The 20044-nt window shown below is 44.1% G+C and overlaps 1 protein-coding gene across 1 annotated transcript in view; it reads right to left on the bottom strand.

The window, feature by feature from the left end:
- Positions 1–20044, bottom strand: part of tmem232 (transmembrane protein 232) — a gene marked incomplete at both ends in the record, with an annotated part of 29902 nt that overhangs the window by 4041 nt on the left and 5817 nt on the right. The window contains 6 exons of the mRNA XM_081364789.1: positions 16767–16936; positions 17699–17876; positions 18561–18672; positions 18797–18945; positions 19029–19150; positions 19873–19969. Of these exons, the coding sequence (XP_081220915.1) occupies positions 16767–16936; positions 17699–17876; positions 18561–18672; positions 18797–18945; positions 19029–19150; positions 19873–19969 (828 nt within the window). The remainder of the gene's footprint in view (positions 1–16766; positions 16937–17698; positions 17877–18560; positions 18673–18796; positions 18946–19028; positions 19151–19872; positions 19970–20044) is intronic.

Genomic DNA, 20044 nt, shown 5'->3' with positions numbered 1-20044 from the left:
CCTTCAGGAGGCCAGGGAGGAGACGACCCTTCAGGAGGCCATGGCACAGGAACAGGCTCAGGTGGCCATGGCTCAGGAACAGGAGCTGACACCGGCTCAGGAAGACACACTGGCTCGGCGGAGGCCATCTTGTCCGGAGACACAGGCTCGGTGGCGGCCATCTTGTCCAGAGACACAGGCTCGGCAGACGTGACGTGAACGGTCTCAGGATCGGCAGACGTGACGTGACCGGTCTTTGCATCGGCAGACGTGACCTGAACGGGCTCTGGATCGACAGACGTGACCTGAACGGGCTCTGGATCGGCAGATGTGACCTGAACGGGCTCTGGATCGGCTGACGTCCTGTGCCTCCTCCACGCATGCAGTACCGGCACAGCAAAAAAGAGGAAGACAGCCTTCTTGGCCGTGGCCGGACTGATGATGGGCAGTTCTGAGACGATCTCAGGGATGATAGCGGCAGCACGGGAACGCTCTCCGGGACGACAGAGGGCTGCACAGGGATGGCCTCTGGGACGACAGCGGGCTGCACAGGCACAGCTTCCGGGAAAACAGCGGGGACGGGAACGGCCGCTGGGACAACAAAAAGGGATGATCACAGAGAACATGTTTTTGCTCTTAAAAACTTGAGATGCATAATAGTTACTACAATACTGCAGTTACTATAGTAGCCTACGCAATAGTAACTGCAGATCCGTGATGCTGGAGAATGGACAAGAAGGGTCTCGAGCAGATGTTTAAGACGTGGCACAATGGTCAGATGTCTGTCTAGCGCATACTTACATAGAAAAACAAAAGCAGCAGAGCTTAAACGGGTCAGACAGAGCTTTATCACCTCATACCAGTTAGATATGTCGCTGCAAGAGGGAGGGGAAGTTATTTTGATTAAAGTTTGACACGTGATTTAAAAAAATAATAATAATGTGCACGGATAAATAATTTACTTGCAATATCCCTTAAAGAATAAAAATTTTCCATTTTGATTTCATGGTGACTTTAATTCCAAACAAAAAACATTCAGTACTTATGCCCCCCACAAGATGTCGTACATGGTGCTATTGCACAGCCTGGTGTGTATTGGCGGGTCATTAATGTAAACACACTTGGTTGTATCTAGAGAAAAAAAATATCTGATCTGTGCATTTTGTTAAAAAAAAACTCTACATGCATCATTAAGAGAAAGAACAATACATTTAACATTTAAAAATGTTTAAACTAGCTACTGTTGTTGTAATAAAATTAGGACAAATCAATAAGACTATTTTGTCAAAAAAATCTCTGAATGAGGTTTTGTTTAAAATAAATCACATTAAAGAGCTACTTTTTAGTGCTACTGCATAGAATAAATATTGAATAAACCAGAAAACATATTAGACTACATAAAAAATTGTGTTATTCAGACTTAAAAGAACAACTGTGTTTTATTTATTACTTTTACACACATACATATATACATACATATAAATAAGTATTCAAATATAAGAACATTGTAAAAACATGTTTGTACAAAATAAAGGCATTGTAGTTTGCACGGATAGACTGAGACAGGGAGCTGTTAGTCTTCTCTGGTAAACCTGACCCAGACAATTTTGGCTCTGATTTTGGCTGGATCCATGACAAGAACTGGGCTGGCTCTGACAGGGAGCATGGCAACTATTTTCGATATATTTCTCACATCTGTGACCTGAAACAAAAGCAAAAATCAGGTTTATTATTTAGTCATATTCTGATAAACAACGTCCTCCCATTTCACAAGGTGTCCTCAGAGGACATACATTAAAATAAGATTTAAAATTCAAATTAAAACATTTTAATTAAAAAAAAAATTTTTGCTACAATATTTTTATATTTTTTGCTGGGTAATATTTCTTCAAAATATTTGTAATTCAGTTCCTTAATCCATTCATGGAAAATAATCTTGGCCAAATCGAGTCGTTGTGTTGGCTCACGCTGCAGGCATGAGCAGATCAATTGGCAGAACTCTGTGCTGAAAGATAGGAGAGACATTATTACCTTCATACCTTCTCTTTTCTAAACTGTAAGACATGACTGGAGGTTAGAAAAGTGAACAAATCCTGCATCATCTACCCTGCCATGTTTTATTAACTATTTCTCTTCTGTATGATTTAGATTTAGAATTAGAATTGGCCTTCTTTGCTGTAATAAAGATCTCACCTTGTGACAAGTCAGCTATGGACCAAAGGTTCAGATTGATCAAATTCAAGATGTGGAAGTCTGTAAATTTCCCGCATACTAGCGATAACAAAAGCACCCCCAATGAATATACTGTTGATGGCTCCCCGTGGTACTGGCCATTTCATATGAATTCGGGTGGGCAGTACAGTCGTGTACCTGTAAGAAAGAGATTTTGTATTATGGGTATTGCATTACCACAGCATTTTGTCTTGGTGTTTATTAGTATGCAAGAAATCATTAGGTGCTATTTAAGTGATTCCTATTCTATGGCTTCAATACCTACCCATGAATGTAGTATAGTTTGAGCTTTGAAGGAGGTTGCTGCAGCCAAAGTCAATCAGTTTGACTTCTAGGGTGTTGGTGGCGAGGGGGGCGTGGTTTTGCGAAGTCTGTAGCAGGAGAGAAAGGAGGGGGCCGATCGGTGAGTAAGTAGGTCAAGTGCAAAATGATGAACACCTGTGTCTGATTGCAGTGATTGGTGTGGAGAGACCGGATATAAGCCAGCATGCGGGAGGAGATGGGAGAGAGAGTTGGACTGGAACCTCACCTGTACTCTGTGTTTGAATGAAGTTGTGATTGTTATTTGTTTCTCGTTGTTATTGCTGTGCGTTGCACGGTGAATGCGCTACGTGCGCCCTTTTGTTTATTTTGTTTATTTTGAGTTAGTAAATAAAGTGAGTGTTTCAGTCACGCCGACCCCTGTCTTCTTCCTTCCTTACAATACAATATCTGAACCTCGTTACACTGGTGCCGAAACCCGGGAAGGAAGAAGATCGCCGCCGCCATGCAGACTCCGCCAGGTACGCCATTTGCGGACATCATTCAATCGCTCGCTGGTCTTCACCAGGAACATCATCAACATCTGCTGGCCATAAAGGAGGAGCAGGACAAACGGTTCGAGGCGCTCCTCCGAGGCCAGCATGAAGACCGCGAGCTGTTCCGGAGCTGGATAGACCGGGAGGTTAGGGCCGTCCCCCCATCATACAAAGACTCGTCCTCGCCGATACCTCTCAACAAGATGGGCCCCGAGGATGATCCGGAGGCATTTCTGGAATTGTTTGAGAGGTCGGCTGAGGACAGGGGATGGCCCTCGACGGACTGGCCAATGCGGCTGATACCCCTGCTGTCCGGAGAGGCGCAGGTGGCCGCACACCAACTGCCAGTCCAGAATCTCCTGGTCTATCAGGATTTAAAGCGGGCCATTCTCCAGCGGGTTGGCCGGACTCCGGAACAACACCGCCAGAGGTTCAGGACGTTGAACCTCGAGGAGTCTGGCCGACCCTTCATCATGGCCCAACAGCTCCGGGACTCGTGCCGCAAGTGGCTGATGGCCGACGGAAGCGACGTCGAGAAAGTCATCGATCGTGTGGTGCTGGAGCAGTTCGTGGCGCGGTTACCAACAAAGACCGCGCAGTGGGTCCAGTGCCACCGCCCGACGTCGCTGAACCAGGCCATCCAGCTGGCGGAGGACCAAATGGTGGCGTGCCCGGGGGTCGGCGAACCCCTGCCATCTGCTTCTCTCTCTCTCTCTACCCCCCCCCTAAGCCCTCTCCCCTTCCCAGGTACCGGGCGAATCTGCCGCCGAGGCCGGCTCCAAGGTGGAGGACAGGGGGTGTGGCGGAGCCGGTATCTGCCCCCAGGCCTCTTCCCCGGGGAGGGGGCCCATCGAGGGGGGGATTTTCTCCCCAGGCTGCGCTACCTCTCTCTCCACGCCAATCACTTGACCCGCTTCCTGCCACTGGAGCGGCGGGGAGGCCCGGGCCGGCTTGTTGGCGCTGCGGGGACCCGAGTCATTTTATCGATCGGTGTCCGGTGATGGAGGTGGGGACGCTGATCCGGGTCCCCGATGCGCCGCAAGCTGCCCCCGATCAAGCTGGCCTGTACCAAATACCCGTGAGTATAAAGGGGGGTACTTTTCAGGCTCTGGTGGATTCAGGCTGTAACCAAACCTCTATACACCAAAGCCTGATTCAACCTAAGGCATTAGATAATGGCCGCATGGTTAAGGTACGGTGTGTGCACGGGGAAGTGGTGAATTATCCGTTAATGCCTGTGGATATTCAATTTAGGGGACAAAAGCATAGTGTGGAGGTGGCGATTAACCCGCACCTCCGGCATCCGCTGATTTTGGGGACGGATTGGCCAGCGTTTAATGAATTATTGGGTCATTTATGTGCGGATGCTTCTTGGGTAGAAAAAGATAAAAGGAAGGTGGCAACTGCTCAGTTGGGAGAAGCTGATCCGGAACCTCTGGGTACTGGTTCAGGGGAACAGAGCGCACTGGAGAGAACCATTCTCACAGAGCGCGATGATTTTCCCCTGGAACAGTCCCAGGATGACACGCTGAAACATGCCTTTGATCAGGTTCGCTCTATCGACGGCCAGCTTCTCCACCCCGACCAACCGCTCACCTATCCGTATTTTACAATTATAAAAGATAAGTTGTATCGGGTAACCCAGGATGCCCAATCAAAGCAGGATACAACTCAGTTGTTGGTACCTAAAAGCCGTCGGGAAATGCTTTTCCAGGCGGCTCACTCTAATCCAATGGCCGGGCATTTAGGACAAACAACGACACTAAACCGTCTCATGGCCCGATTCTTTTGGCCGGGCATTCACGAGAATGTACGCCAGTGGTGTGCGTCTTGTCGTGAATGTCAGCTGTTGAATCCACCGGCCAACCCAAAAGCACCATTGTGCCCTATTCCGTTGATGCAGGTCCCCTTCGAACGAATTGGTATGGACCTCATCGGGCCATTAGAACGGTCAGCACGGGGACATCGCTTTGCTTTAGTCCTGGTGGACTACGCAACACGATATCCTGAAGCAGTCCCGCTTCGCAATATTTCCGCAAATAGCGTGGCGAGCGCTCTGTTTCAACTAATCTCCCGGGTGGGAATCCCGAAAGAGATTCTCACCGATCAAGGCACGGCGTTTATGTCACGAACGATACGCGAACTTTACGAATTATTGGGCATTAAATCGATCCGGACCAGTGTCTATCACCCACAAACAGACGGGCTGGTCGAACGATTTAACCGCACTTTGAAATCCATGATTCGAAAGTTTGTACAAGAAGACGCCAAAAATTGGGATCGGTGGTTAGAACCCCTCTTGTTCGCTGTACGGGAGGTCCCTCAAGCCTCCACGGGGTTTTCCCCCTTCTAGCTTCTCTATGGGCGTCAGCCCCGCGGGGTGTTAGACGTCCTTAGGGAAACTTGGGAGGACGGACCTTCAGCTAGTAAAAATGAAATTCAGTATGTCCTGGACCTGAGAACAAAACTCCACACTTTGGGGCGGCTGTCAAGGGAGAATTTGTTACAGGCTCAGGATAAGCAAAGTCGGCTGTACAACCGGGGGGCTAGACTGCGTCAATTTACACCGGGAGAGAAAGTGCTTGTATTACTTCCTACCTCTAGCTCAAAATTACTCGCAAAGTGGCAAGGACCTTTTGAGGTTACACGGCGAATTGGAGATCTTGACTATGAGGTAATACGAACAGATAGGGGCGGGGCACATCAAATTTACCACCTCAACCTGCTTAAAAAATGGTCTGAGGTGGAATCAGTGATGCTGGCGATGGTAGTGAGTGGAGAGGAGGATCTCGGTCCAGAGGCGAATGTCAAAACAAAATCTCTCGCCCTGGCCGCTGGGGGAGACCACCTCTCACCATCCCAACTCACTGATGTGCATAATTTACAAGCAGATTTTGCTGATGTGTTCTCGCCCCTGCCTGGTCGGACGGACCTCATTCAACACCACGTTGAGACAGAGCCGGGCGTGGTTGTTCGCAGCCGGCCGTATCGACTGCCAGAGCACAAAAAGAAAGTTGTGCAAAGCGAATTAGAGGCGATGCTAGAGTTGGGAGTAATAGAAGAATCTAACAGTGACTGGGCGAGCCCGATAGTTTTAGTTCCTAAAACGGACGGCTCGATCCGGTTCTGTGTAGATTACAGGAAGGTGAATGCTGTGTCGAAATTCGACGCTTATCCAATGCCAAGGGTTGACGAATTGCTTGATCGGCTGGGTACTGCTCGTTTTTATTCGACATTGGACTTAACCAAGGGATATTGGCTTAATTGGCATTATCTCCCTTATCCAAAGAAAAAACAGCTTTCACCACGCCGTTCGGATTACACCAATTTGTCACTCTTCCTTTCGGGTTGTTCGGGGCTCCGGCAACGTTTCAGCGTTTGATGGACAGGATTCTCCGACCGCACGCTGCATATGCCGCTGCCTACTTGGATGATATCATCATCTATAGTGGTGACTGGCAGCGTCATATGCAGCAGGTGCGGGCTGTCCTGAAGACGTTGAGACGGGCGGGGCTCACGGCCAACCCGAAGAAGTGTGCAATTGGGCGGGTGGAAGTAAGGTATCTGGGCTTCCACTTGGGTCATGGGCAAGTGCGTCCCCAAATTGATAAGACGGCAGCGGTTGCGACTTGTCCGAGACCCAAGACCAAAAAGGAGGTTAGACAGTTCCTGGGGCTGGCGGGTTATTACAGAAGGTTTGTGCCTAATTATTCGGACCTCGCCAGCCCGCTGACTGATCTAACTAAAAAGGAGGTACCAGATACGGTTCAATGGACGGAGCAGTGTCAGCGGGCTTTTACCCAGATAAAGGCTGCTTTATGTGGTGGACCGCTCTTACATGCCCCTGACTTTTCTCTCCCTTTCATCCTACAGACCGACGCGTCGGACAGGGGGATGGGCGCGGTCCTGTCCCAGGAGGTGGAGGGTGAGGAGCGGCCGGTGCTGTACATCAGTCGAAAGCTCTCTAAGAGAGAGACGGTGTACAGCACCATTGAGAAGGAGTGTTTGGCCATCAGATGGGCCATTCTCACCCTCCGCTATTACCTCCTGGGACGGGAGTTCACCCTCTGTTCGGACCATGCTCCCCTGCAGTGGCTCCACCGCATGAAGGATACCAACGCGCGGATCACTCGTTGGTATCTCGCTTTACAGCCGTTTAAGTTCCAGGTGATCCACAGGCCGGGTGTACAGATGGCTGTGGCTGACTTTCTCTCCAGGAGGAGGGGGGGGGAGGCTGCAGGCCGGATGGCTCCCCGGCCTGAGTCGGGCGGTGGGGGTATGTGGCGAGGGGGGCGTGGTTTTGCGAAGTCTGTAGCAGGAGAGAAAGGAGGGGGCCGATCGGTGAGTAAGTAGGTCAAGTGCAAAATGATGAACACCTGTGTCTGATTGCAGTGATTGGTGTGGAGAGACCGGATATAAGCCAGCATGCGGGAGGAGATGGGAGAGAGAGTTGGACTGGAACCTCACCTGTACTCTGTGTTTGAATGAAGTTGTGATTGTTATTTGTTTCTCGTTGTTATTGCTGTGCGTTGCACGGTGAATGCGCTACGTGCGCCCTTTTGTTTATTTTGTTTATTTTGAGTTAGTAAATAAAGTGAGTGTTTCAGTCACGCCGACCCCTGTCTTCTTCCTTCCTTACAATACAATATCTGAACCTCGTTACAGTGTTCTTGTTGATTAAAAATGTTTTCCTTTTTGATGTCTCTGTGGAGCACTCATTGTTGGCTGCTCATGTAAGCAGCTTGTGTTACTTGCCGCATGACAACCCGGGCTAACTTCTCATTGATTCTGCCTCCATGACGCTCAAAAAAAAAAAAAATACCTGGAGCTTCAGTCGAACACATAGCGGGCTGGAGCTTGGAGGACGTCCACTCTCCAATCAGACACATTGAGGGATGGGGCTTGGAGGGTGTCGACTCTCCAGCCACATATATTACAGGCTGGATGTTTTAGGGCGTTGACGCTCCAGTCGGACACATTGCAGGCTGAAACATGGATCGCATTTACACTCCAGTCACAGAGCTGGACTGGAGCTTGGAGGGCATCAACACTTCAATCAGACACAGTGTGAAAAAAAAACCTTGGGAGAACCCGGGCTCTCTTGTAGGGTGCACTACAAGAGACTGGTCGATGTAAATTCCCAAACTGGTAATCCAGCACCACACAGGACTCAGAGGAGAATGCGGGGATCAAACAAAGCAAGCAGTTCTGATGAGCTAACTGGCAATGAGAATAAGACATGAGTAACGAACCGCTCACTCCAGCTAGATATAGTAAACTAGCTGCAGCTGAAGTGACTGATTGGAGTGATGAGCTGGTCACTACTAGGCAACAACAAGCAACACACACATAGACCCAACACCTACAACACACCAACAGATCCACAAAATGAACACAAGGATTTGTGAACTTTGACAATATCTGCAAGAAAGTCGTCAGTTCATTCTCAATAATGCTCAAACTGAGCTGAAACTACTTCAACAGAAACTCATCACAGAGTCCCCAACATGATGGGGTTCCAGACTCAACATGATTGAGAGAGTGCTTGACCAGGAAAATACCATTTTGCAGGTCCTGAAGGCAGACCGTAAGACGAGGCATTTGGTCCCATCATGGCAAGACATTGACGTGATGGAGTCTGTGAAAAAGGCACTGAGTCCACTGAGAGACTTTACTGATGCACTCTCCGCTGAGGACTATGTGAGTGAGTCCTACGTAAAGCCAGTGTTTTACCTGTTGAAAGTCAACATCTTGAGCCTGAATTATAATGACACTGAACTAACAAAAACAATGAAGACAACCATTCTCAATATCCTCACTGACAGGATCCCACCACTGATGGCCAACTGGATATGGCTTCGCTTGTTGATCCCAGGTATAAAACCCAGTACCTTGACAGCGACAAGATAGAGGGAATACAAGCCAGAGCTGTATCTGAGCTGGAGTCTTTGCTGACCGTACAGTATACAGCAGCATCGGTTCAGCCGCCTACATCTGCCACCACATCACAGAGCCCTGATGCAGAACAAACACCACCCAAGAAAGCAAAGAAATCACTTGCCAGCTTTTTGAAAACCTCAGCTGCTGTAAGTGCATCTGCAGCTGCAAGATCAGCTTCCCTATCTCTAAAAGAGGCAATAGAAGGGGAATTGGAGGGATACTTGTCCACACCGAATGCAGAAAGTGAGTTGAATCCCTTGGAATGGTGGAAAGTCCATGAGGCAAACTTTCCAAGAGTTAGCCAACTTGCTAGAAAGTACATGTGCATTCCAGCAACAAGTGCTCCCTCAGAAAAAGCCTTCATCACTGGTGGCAATATCGTCATGTGCCAAAGGCAACTCTCAAGCCAGATAAAGTCAAACAAGTTTTCCTCTAAAATTTTTTGATTTTAAATAGTCATACTTTACATTCTTAGAAGGAGATATACGTTGTAAGAATGGGAAAGGTTTGTTCTAAAGCTGAGTTTTACAAGAGTCAGGATTCAGAAATATTTTTTGCCCCTTTGGTTGATTGTTCAGGTTCTGAATCACATTGCACTTTAAAAAATTTACTTAAAGGGGTGGTATTATGCCCCTTTTTACAATATGTAAAATAAGTCTCTGTTGTCCCCAGAGTGTGTACCGGTATGTGAAGTTTTAGCTCAAAATACCCCACAGATATTTTTTTACAGCATGTTAAAATGAGGGTCAGTAAAAATGCGTTGTTTCATCGTCATTTCAAAATCATAATCAACCACCCCTTTAAGAGATTAAAAAAGGTAGTTTACATATTGTATTTGACTTTTCTTTATTAAGCTATTTATGGTGTTGTGTTTTACCTTTTGAAGCAAATGTTTATTTTGGGATAAACATTTGATACGTTTTCTCTTGTTTGGTGGATGTGTCAAAAATGTCAGCCCAATCAGCAGCAACATGTATATAAACCACGTGGTATTAAAGAGACAGCTCGCACAATGGGTCCAAGTAAAGTCGTTTACAAATGTGTCCGCTGCAGCTCGCTATACGCAACAATTGAAGATATTCGAATACATGTTTGTTGTAAGAGTTATTTAGTAAAAATATAGCATATCAACAGTGATCAGCACTAATGATAAGCCTAAGGTATAGATCATAAAACAGTCTTGGAGGTAAGAGGTGGATTATCCTTCATCCTGAAATGCGAGGCAAATGTTGGATCACAATAATTAGGAACCACAGTTTCCACAAATCCCTTCACTCGACTGGGATATTCTCTTTTATTCTGTACGGCAAGGGCAGTGACTGTAACATTGAGCGTATTTTGCAGTATTAAACATGTATTTATACCTATTTCATCAGGCTCTGAAAATTCTGAAATTCTGAAAAACTCTAACTTTACAAGCGCCACTGATAATGCATGCATACAGGTGTACATCAGCAGGCCTGTTTTGTTCATTCATTGCAGATCATATAAAAACATCCACACTGTGGTCAATAACTGCCATTTATAACATTTAGTACCGCCATTGTTGGATCCATATATGTCCAGAAGTACAGACACACATAGTATAACACAGTTAAGAATACAGTGATACAAAATAAGTGTTATTGTATTCATTTGAGATTTTATGAGGCAAATTAAAATAACTTCCACCCCCACTCGCAGCACTCATGAGATAGCAGCAATAGCAAACCATACAATCAGGGCTGGACATTGACACACGCCAACTCGGCAAATTGCGGGTGGATTTCAGCAGTGAAGTGTAACGCAGTCACTCCTACAAGGGGTTGAATTTTATATATAATATATACATTTTTCAATTGTAGTCTTTTAAAAAGGCATTTGAAATAATAAACTACGTGCAATCAAAAATATTGATTATCTGATACATCGATCCTGAAATATCTAAAACACTTCCAAAACAAATTTTCCACAGAATAGAGACACGATACTAGCTGAGCTTTCTCACTCTGTCATCTCTCCGACAGCAAGTTGACAAACAAACACGCCTCCCCTCACTCACTCGTTTCATTTGCTCCGGATGAATATTGTTGGTGTTATAGGGCTTGAATTTTGGCATGGGATTGCGCATAATTTTACTCATTCCCACATTTTGTGCTCACACTCAAAGAGTGCACACATAAAGCCTCCTCTCAGCTTTAAATTTAGTTTTGTTTTTGTTTTGTTTTTGGCTGCTGATTGCGCTTAAACAGTCAAATACACAAAATAATTTCAAAATGCTGGTCTTGGTGAGTATTCACATAAACACTGTTATGTTTTAAGTGAACGTAAACAGTTGAGAAAGAAAACGCATGTGTAACAGTATAATGCAAGGGTCTTTAACCAGGGGTCCGCAGCGACACTGCAGGGGGTCCGCTAATTAATGTTTGATCACAAATAATAATAAAAAAGCAGAGCTGGAAAAGGATTGGGAAAGACCCGTCCAAAGCTCCTCAGCTAGATCTATCTGTGAGCCCCATGACTGCAGAAGCAGTGCTGGTCCCGAGCCGAGGTGAGGTAGCCTGGCTACCATCCTCCCTGAAGAGAGCCAGGCTGGAGTGGAGCATTTTCACTGCCCCAAAAGGGATGACCGTGCAATTACTGACGTAATAGTGAGACAAAATCCTAAATAAATAACCTAATTTAGTGATATTAAAAAAAAATTGTATATCAATAAACATATTAAAGTAGGTAATATATATATTTTTAAAACATATTGTCAATTTGTGGCACATCTGCATTTGAGTGGCATGTGCCACTGAATGTTTTGTAATACCAGATGTTATTTACTTACATCAGTATAGCTGCTCAACTCATCTGTCAGTCACTACTGGAGGTATCACAACATACGGCGACATGTTCTGCGATTTGGTGTCAGTGTTTCACGACAATGTCAGTGACACATGCCACTATTCACTGGCACATGCCAATGAAGACCGGATGTGCCACAAAGCATAGCGACGTGTGCCCCTGGCTTCTTTGCATCAGGTGCCAAATCACTTAATGTTAAAAAGACAGAACCACCAAACTATCGTATTGGTTTCGGCCGATATCACTCTGAATCATACTCTGAAATTTAGTATCGGTGCATCTCTACTTATCATTGCATCTAAACCAACAATATGTTTATTAGATCCAATACCCACTAAACTACTGAAAGAGTTATTACGTGTTGCAAAAGAGCCTCTAGGTCTCCCAAGACTCCTCAAGCTGGCAGTTACTAAGCTTCTCATTAAGAAACCACATTTAGATCCAAATGAATTTGTAAATTACAGACCAATTTCAAATTTTCCATTTATGTCTAAAATACTAAAAAAAACTTTTGTCACAACTGTGCTCCTTCCTGCAAAAAAATTACATCTATGAAAATGTTCAGGCCCTATCATAACACAGACACTGCACTCGTTAAAATTACAAATGATTTTCTTATAACTACTAACCAAGTCTCAATACTAGTTTTACTTGATCTTAGTGTTGCGTTTGACACTATATATCATAAAATACTCTTCTACAAAATGATACTGGTATTCAGGGACAGGCATTAAGGTGGTTTAGATTGTACCTATCAGACGTTACAATTTTGTCTAAAAGGGAAAGATCTAAGATAACATCAGTAAATTATGGAGTGCAGCAAGGATCTGTGTTAGGCTCTCTGCTATTTTCAATATATATGCTGCCACTTGGTAATATTATAAAAAAAACATGGAATTATTTTCCACTGCTATGCAGATGATACTCCGTTATATATTTCATCATGACCAGATGACATCTCTAAATTATCCAAGTTGACAGAGTGTGTAAAAGATAAAAAATACTGGATGACCTGTAATTTTCTTCTATTAAATTCAGATAAGACTAAGTTATTACTTATTGGACCAAAAACCTGTACACAGAATCTCTTAGAATTCAATTTGCATTTAGAGGGATGCACTGTTACTTCATCCTCTACAGTTAAAGACCTGGGAGTTAACCAATATTAGACAGCAACTTCTCTTTTGAAAATCATATTTCATATGATACAAAAACAGCCATCTTCCACCTCAGAAACATCGCTAAGCTACGGAACATGCTATCTGTTTCTGAAAAGTTAGATTAGACTAGATTACTGAAATGCATTACTAGCTGGTTGTCCTGCATCCTCAATAAACAAGCTACAATTAGTACTCACTAGGTCAAGAAAATAAGATCTTATAACACCAATTTCATCATCTCTACACTGCTTATCTACAAGGGCGTAGATTTGGTTTGAACATTGGGGGGGTTGAAGTTTGGGTATGCCTCCTGATATTGTGATCATGGTATAAATATTCGGGGGGTTGTAATGCATAGATTTAAATATTGGGGGGTTATCTCCCCCCCATCCCCCCACCCCCCCCACAAACTACGCCCCTGCTTATCTATTAGGTTCCATATAAATTATAAAATACTGCTACTGACTTATAAGGCCCTAAACGGTTTAGCTCCTGTGTGTTTAACAGATCTTCTATAGCCCAATAATCCATCACGCTCTTTAAGGTCACAAAACTCTGGGCTTCGGGCAGTACCTAGGATTTCTAACTCCACTAAAGGAGGGAGAAAGCTTTCGCATTTGGCTCCTAAACTCTGGAATAGCCTTCTTGATAATGTTCGGGGCTCAGACACACTCTCCCAGTTTTAATTGAGATTAAAGACACATCTCTAACTAGTAACTAGAGTACATCAGCTCCAGTTTGGATCCAGCCTCTTATGAAGACTTCAGATGCCCAACATTTTTAAAAAGAAATCTATTATGTTCTATTTTTGGCAAATGTAAAGGCCCTTTCATACCAAAAGAGAAATGACTACAACCTTTGAAACAGTTTTACATCGCCATAAAAGCACAGTTGTCCAAGAAGGGTCATCGAAGGAGCTTTGCTGCTTATGTGGACTGGGTGCTGGTATCTTGTGGATCTCTGCTCATAGTCGGAACCGAGGACGATGACGATGACAATGACGCTAGTCCCATTCTCAACCCAGTGCCCAGCCAGAGGCCATCCCAATGTGATGAGCGACAGCATGAGCCCACCGCAGACCAAAAGTCTGCCTCCGCCGTGATACCCGCGCCAAGTGGAGCGATCGAGCAGGACATGCCTGAGTTAGCCAAGTCTGACTAAGTGTAAGAGCTGGCTGGCCCATCCATCGTTGTGGGTCCCTCTTGGAGTACGAGGGTATGGAAGTGAGCTCCGACCACGCTCCCGCCACTGAGAGTGGGAGTTTCTGGCTTTAATAGTCTGTGACGGATGTCTACCTCTCGCATATAATCAGCGCCACCCCGTCCCTTAATTCGTCGCCCTTCGCCAGGGTTCCCGACTGGAGTGGGTGTGGTTGAAGAGGAGGGGCGCTGCAGAGGAGAATTGGCAGCGTGTGATGAGGCATACCTGACGAGAATTAAGCCTCATCACCGCCGCTGTTAAATGTTGAGCGTGCCTCTCCTCGAGAGACCGGTCTCTTTCCCTGTGCATGCACACTGGTGTCCTTGAGGGTTCAGTAAGGGAGCGCGGAGGGATTCCCACGCCACCAGAGCTGTGAGTCGTCGGGCCCACGGTCCGAACGGAGAACATGCGAAACGCCGCTGACGGGCTTGGATGCCGGGCCGCTATTCCCCTCCGTTGTCGTGGGCTTATAGAAGAGGACTAGCCGCGATGCCGAAGCCGCCGCCCCCTCATGCCTCAGACCAAGGAGAGAGAAGCGCGTGCGACGCCGGACACCACCCCTTACCTGGACCCTTCCCATCTCTTCACTACCCTTTCTTCACGATTCCCTGGCACAACGAGGACACCAGATCCCCTTTTGTTTCTACACTTTATTTCCCTATTTTTGGACATTGAATGTTAATTTAATTTAATAAATGCCTCTCCGAGGCTTGACACCACTCCCACTGTGTCTGTCGTTTGCTCCTCCCGCCACAAGTCTCTTGTTTTGTTTTTGGAGAGTTGGATCCCCTGCCTCCTTTAATCCAGCCCAAATTTGAATCTTCATCATCAGACCCGCTGGCCCCACCCAACCTCCATCTCTCTAAACTACAACCTTGGCCTTAATATGTGTATTGTCAATCCTTATGTTTCTCGTCAATCTCCTCTCCAAGCCTCAGCCAATCCTGCCACCCAGTCATCACTGTCTCCCATCAGCCCCTTAGTACCACCCCAGCCTCCTCTCAGTGGTGTGGCCATACCTCGTGGCTGCTGTGAGCCACATCCTCCTGGTCGTGGGGAGTCCATGGCTCCGCCTTCAGCCTCAGAACGCTCCAATCCACCTTGACCCATTGCCCTGGCTCCTGGACCTGCGCTCCTTTCTCCAGCAAGGAGCATCAGACATTCGGGCTCCCTCAGACCGTTGGCTCCACCTGTGTTGGACATTGCACCACTCTCGCCACGAATCTGCAGGCCGCCCGCTACTCTCCGGCTCCACCCCTAAGGCTCAGTCATCCCCATGGTGCTGTCTGGATGCCTACTTCAATGGCTCCTCCCTTCAGCGCCACCGCCATGAATCACAGTTCTGGCTGTGACCTGGGTCATCACCTGCCTGTCCCTGTTCAAGGCCATTCCCTGGATCACACCACCCTGGACTTTCCATTCAATCCCTCTCCTGGACTTTAGCCTCTTCCATTCATCTGCAGGCGCGAGGTCCCACCTGTCTGGGAGGGGGCGTAATTTCACAGTTTCACTCAGTTTGGATTTGTTAATTTTGCACCATTTCCGTTTGCATGCTACTCTCTTTATGTGGATTTATTAAAGACCGCCTTATTCCTTCATCTTCATATTCATGTGTGTTCTGGCAACACAATCTGTAACAGCCTCAGGCTGAAGGAAATGCAAATTCATGTCTGTACAGCTCTCAAACCTTTCAGCTGTGCTGACATTCTAGATTACAGAAGAATAGGACACAGGAAAAGAAAGAAGAAAGTTTATTGCTGAAGTAAACACTTTTACTTCAGCAATAAAAACAAAAACAAAAATTAAACAAATGTGATGTTTATCTAAAGTTATTTAAGCTTTTTGGTATGGTTGAATTTGATCATCAAGAGTTAGCAGCTGTTATGATTTGGTGGTGGTGGTAAAACAGCATTCAGTTTAATGATAAATGTAATCTAAAGTCATAGTCCATACCAGGCAGGCAAGGCATTTAAAAAGACAGGGTAATGAACTAAGAAAACAAGAAACAGGTTTACTAATAATGGGCAGAGGGTACTAAGAAATGAAGTCCGGGTATAAAAGAGTCTATGGAAACAGTGAGGGACGAGGCTGCCATCTGCTGGTACTCAAGGGTACCGCAGCTGACAGATGTAACGGCAGCAAAGATATTGGTTAATAAAGTGAGATTAAATACATAAAGTATACTTTTGTAATTTTTAACATATTTAATCATTGCAGTGCACATAACACCTCTGCACCTTTACTCACAAATTCTCTCAACATGGGGACAGGAGAGGGGTCAGTCGATAAATTATTATTTGAAAAGTAACTCAGATATTTTGATGTAAATTTAAAAGTAATGCAATACTATTAAATTAATCTGATTTTGTAACTCACGTTACTTTTAATGCATTACTCCCAACACTGCTCGTAACTAATGTTTGCTGACTTCAGAAACATAAATCCCTCTTAAGCAGAGGGAAATATTAAACAAGAAAAGCCTAGTGAAAAGACATAAGAGTAAGAGACATAAGTGTTAATAAGAGTAATTGACAGGCCAGTTTAAGGGCAATTGTTTTTTTCTTCAGTTGTGAGTAGTGTGTTAATATTTGGACTAAATTTACTTTGTAGTAGCAGGAAGCTGGAGTACCTCAATGATCCTCACAGCATTGATTATGCGGGGATCTGTCTCCTGGTTCAGGTGTTTCTGAAGTGTTATCCAGGCAGTGTTCCTCAGACTCTCTGAAAGCGTGATCCTCCGGCTGATGTGTGCCAAACCCTGAACCACACTGTACCGCAGCCTCCATTTGTCTTCATGAGCTACAGACACAGATACCTGCTTTACTTGTCTTTATAATAAACATTATGACTAGTAGCCCCAAAAAGTATGTGAAAAGGCGTTTTTTTTTTTTTTGCAAATACTTTTAGTGGATGTATGTTATGAAAGTCAGTTCTCCTCAAGTTAACACAGGTGTCCTGCAGTGCAAAGTAACCACAGGTGTAATAAAGAAACATAATTTTATGTGACAATACTTTTTGGAAGCCACTGTATATAAACTTTATCCAATAGACTTGTATTATGTAATTACCCACTAGTACTACCTCTAGTTCTTAGTATGATTCTAGTTTAATGCAGACATTGGCTGCGTCCGAAAGCTTGGGCAGCTGACTTGTTGCCTCGCTGCCTTGTCAGGCAATGACTTTGCAGCGTTTATGCATGAAGATACCTCAACAAACTGATTTCAAACTTCTGAGGCGTAACGGTTTACTGATCTACGGTTTAGTGAACAAAATAGAGAGAGAGCTTTGGTTATAACTAAGCAAATATTTCATTACTACAATAGTAATTTACAATAGCAAAGAAATGCCATAAAAAGGGGAAAACGTTGGTCAAAAATGTACATTTACACACAAACTGACCACCAGCCACTAGATGAAGATATCTCAGGAGACAGGAAGTAAAGCTAACATTGGGTTTGGATGTGCCTTGATGCCTTCCAATCTTGGAATGCATCCTCCAAAGGCAGCATTTTAAATCTTTCGGACACAGCCTTTATGCATATTTCTGTTTAAAGAACTTACATTGTTTTAACAAAGTTAAAAGTCCTCCAGAACATCTGCACGGAGAAGAGTTTGACAGCCCAATGAGGGCTGTTTTCTTAATTTCAGCACAGCAGCTGTTCAGGCAAATGTCAATCAAAATGGAGCAGTATATGTGCTCCAACTGCCATGGCCAGGATGCTTTCTGTGATGCCATTTCCTGCATAAACAAAATACAAACAAATAAATAAATGAAAATACTTTAACAAAATGAGTATTAATTAGTCAAATGATTAAAGATTTATTCAGAACCTTTTCTTTATACTGTGAGTATGACACACAGATTTATTTAAAGGAATATCTCACACAAAAAAAGAACATTTTGTTTCTGTTCTGTCCAGATTCTGTCAGTTATCTTATTTGTCACCAGCATCAATGATGCTGATTTTTTAGTCCAATCTAATTATTTATTCAAAAATACATTAAAATGCAAATCCATAAATACATCTATAAGTGTATCATCAGCTTCTGGTTGTGAAACCGCCGAGATTTAAATTCCTAAAGAAATGGGATAAATTTTCACAGGTGAGAATGTGTTGCTTCGTGTTTTTATTATGTATTAACTCAATATTACAGTTTTTTTTTATTACAGGTAACTTTTTAATGTCTTGTTAACTGACACCCTCGTCTTGTTGTATTACGTTAGTTCAGCAAAATCATCTGCTGAAGTCTATTGCAGATATAGATATTCATACATGCGTCTAACTACGGTTGCAGATGCACAGCCAACTAGCTCTCAAGTGTTGATGTATAGCAGCCCATAGAAACAGCCGATCTGTGCATTTCTTTCTGATTCTCACTTTTTTAAAACCTATTCCTTATAAGTTCATAAGTACTTAAGCACCTGAGTGCTTTCTTGTGTTTGGACCATGTGAAGGCTCATAAGGGTCTGAAGGCACAGCATGCTAGATTTGGCAGCCTCTCCCAGAATCATCAGTCCTAACCCACAGTCGACCCTGAGAACAGTGGAGGTAAAAAAGACTGATGTTACTCTGGGATTTTAACCTACAGTTCCACCTATAAGCTGCTTATATCACATAAAAACCTGTGGAAAGTATCTCACAAACACACTTCACGCACCAGTTGTCTTGTTGAAGTTTATCTCTCAGCAACATAAGCTGTTTGATCACTTGAGAGAGCTGAGTGCCATTGTTTTGCACACAGTGATAGCTGAAAAGGCACTGCCTTAGGACCTGGTCAACACCATGCTCCTGTGCTTCCACAGAGACCTGTCAATCAAATAGAGTTTTCAATACAGTGAATCGTTCAGTTCAGCACTTCTTTTCTGATATAATTGACCTAGCCTTCAAACCTGCACTGAAGTGTCCTTGGTAAGTTTGAGACCACACAGAAACTCCCCGACATGCATCATGAAGTGAACAAAAAATAACATGTTCGGGAACTCTTGGTAGCGTGTTTCACACTTCAACAACCCTGTCAACAGATAAAGACAGCTGCAAACTTTACATGCATTCCACTGATTCTTGCGACATTGGACAAAACATGTCCCACAATTTCACCTGCCATTTGCAACATTTAAACTCTGGAATCACATTTCCTCACTCTATAACCCAATACATCACTTGGTCACACTTTAGTTTGGGGTCCAGCTCTCACTATTGACTTACTATTAACTGTGTCTTTTGCCTAAAAAAACTCCTAATTGCAGCTTATTAATAGTTAGTAAGGTAGTTAAATTTAGGTATTGAGTGGGATTAAGGGATGCAGAATATGGTCATGCAGAATAAGGCATTAATTTGTGCTTTATAAGTACTAATAAACAGCTAATATACTTGTAAGATGCATGCTAATAAGCAACTAGTCAATATAGTGATGTAGTGATTATTTATAACTGGATCGTAAACTAAAGTGTTACCCATCATTTTAATAAAATATAAATATATCATAATAACATAATTATGGAAGCCCATTTCTGCCACCTAAAAAAATAGATAATGCGTTGTTAAATCATAATTATGACATAATTATGTCTGACACCTTCAGACATAATTAAGCATTATTTTGCTTTGCTTCAGCTATGATCAAAAGACTTTTTGATTCATGATTCATTTTATGATTTTGTCACAACCCTCAAAAATATGTCTTTTAACATTTTATTGTTTTGCACTAATGATTAAGTTGAGACAAGCTCAAACCTTTTAAGCTGTGAAGATAGATGCTGCTTAGCTGATGTCCGTTTAAATTACCAGTCAATTGAAAGATGAACAGCCTCAGAGAGACCAAATAACCAAGCTGTAAAAAAACAAAACTGTCAGCAGAGCAGAACTATATATAAAAAGAGACATATATAAATAAAGACTTATATAT

This window comes from Scardinius erythrophthalmus (genome assembly GCF_964197995.2).
Source record: "Scardinius erythrophthalmus genome assembly, chromosome: 5".
Classification (NCBI taxonomy): Eukaryota; Metazoa; Chordata; class Actinopteri; order Cypriniformes; family Leuciscidae; genus Scardinius; species Scardinius erythrophthalmus.
The sequence above is the reverse complement of the archived record's forward strand: the minus strand, read 5'-3'. Positions and strand labels throughout refer to the sequence as shown.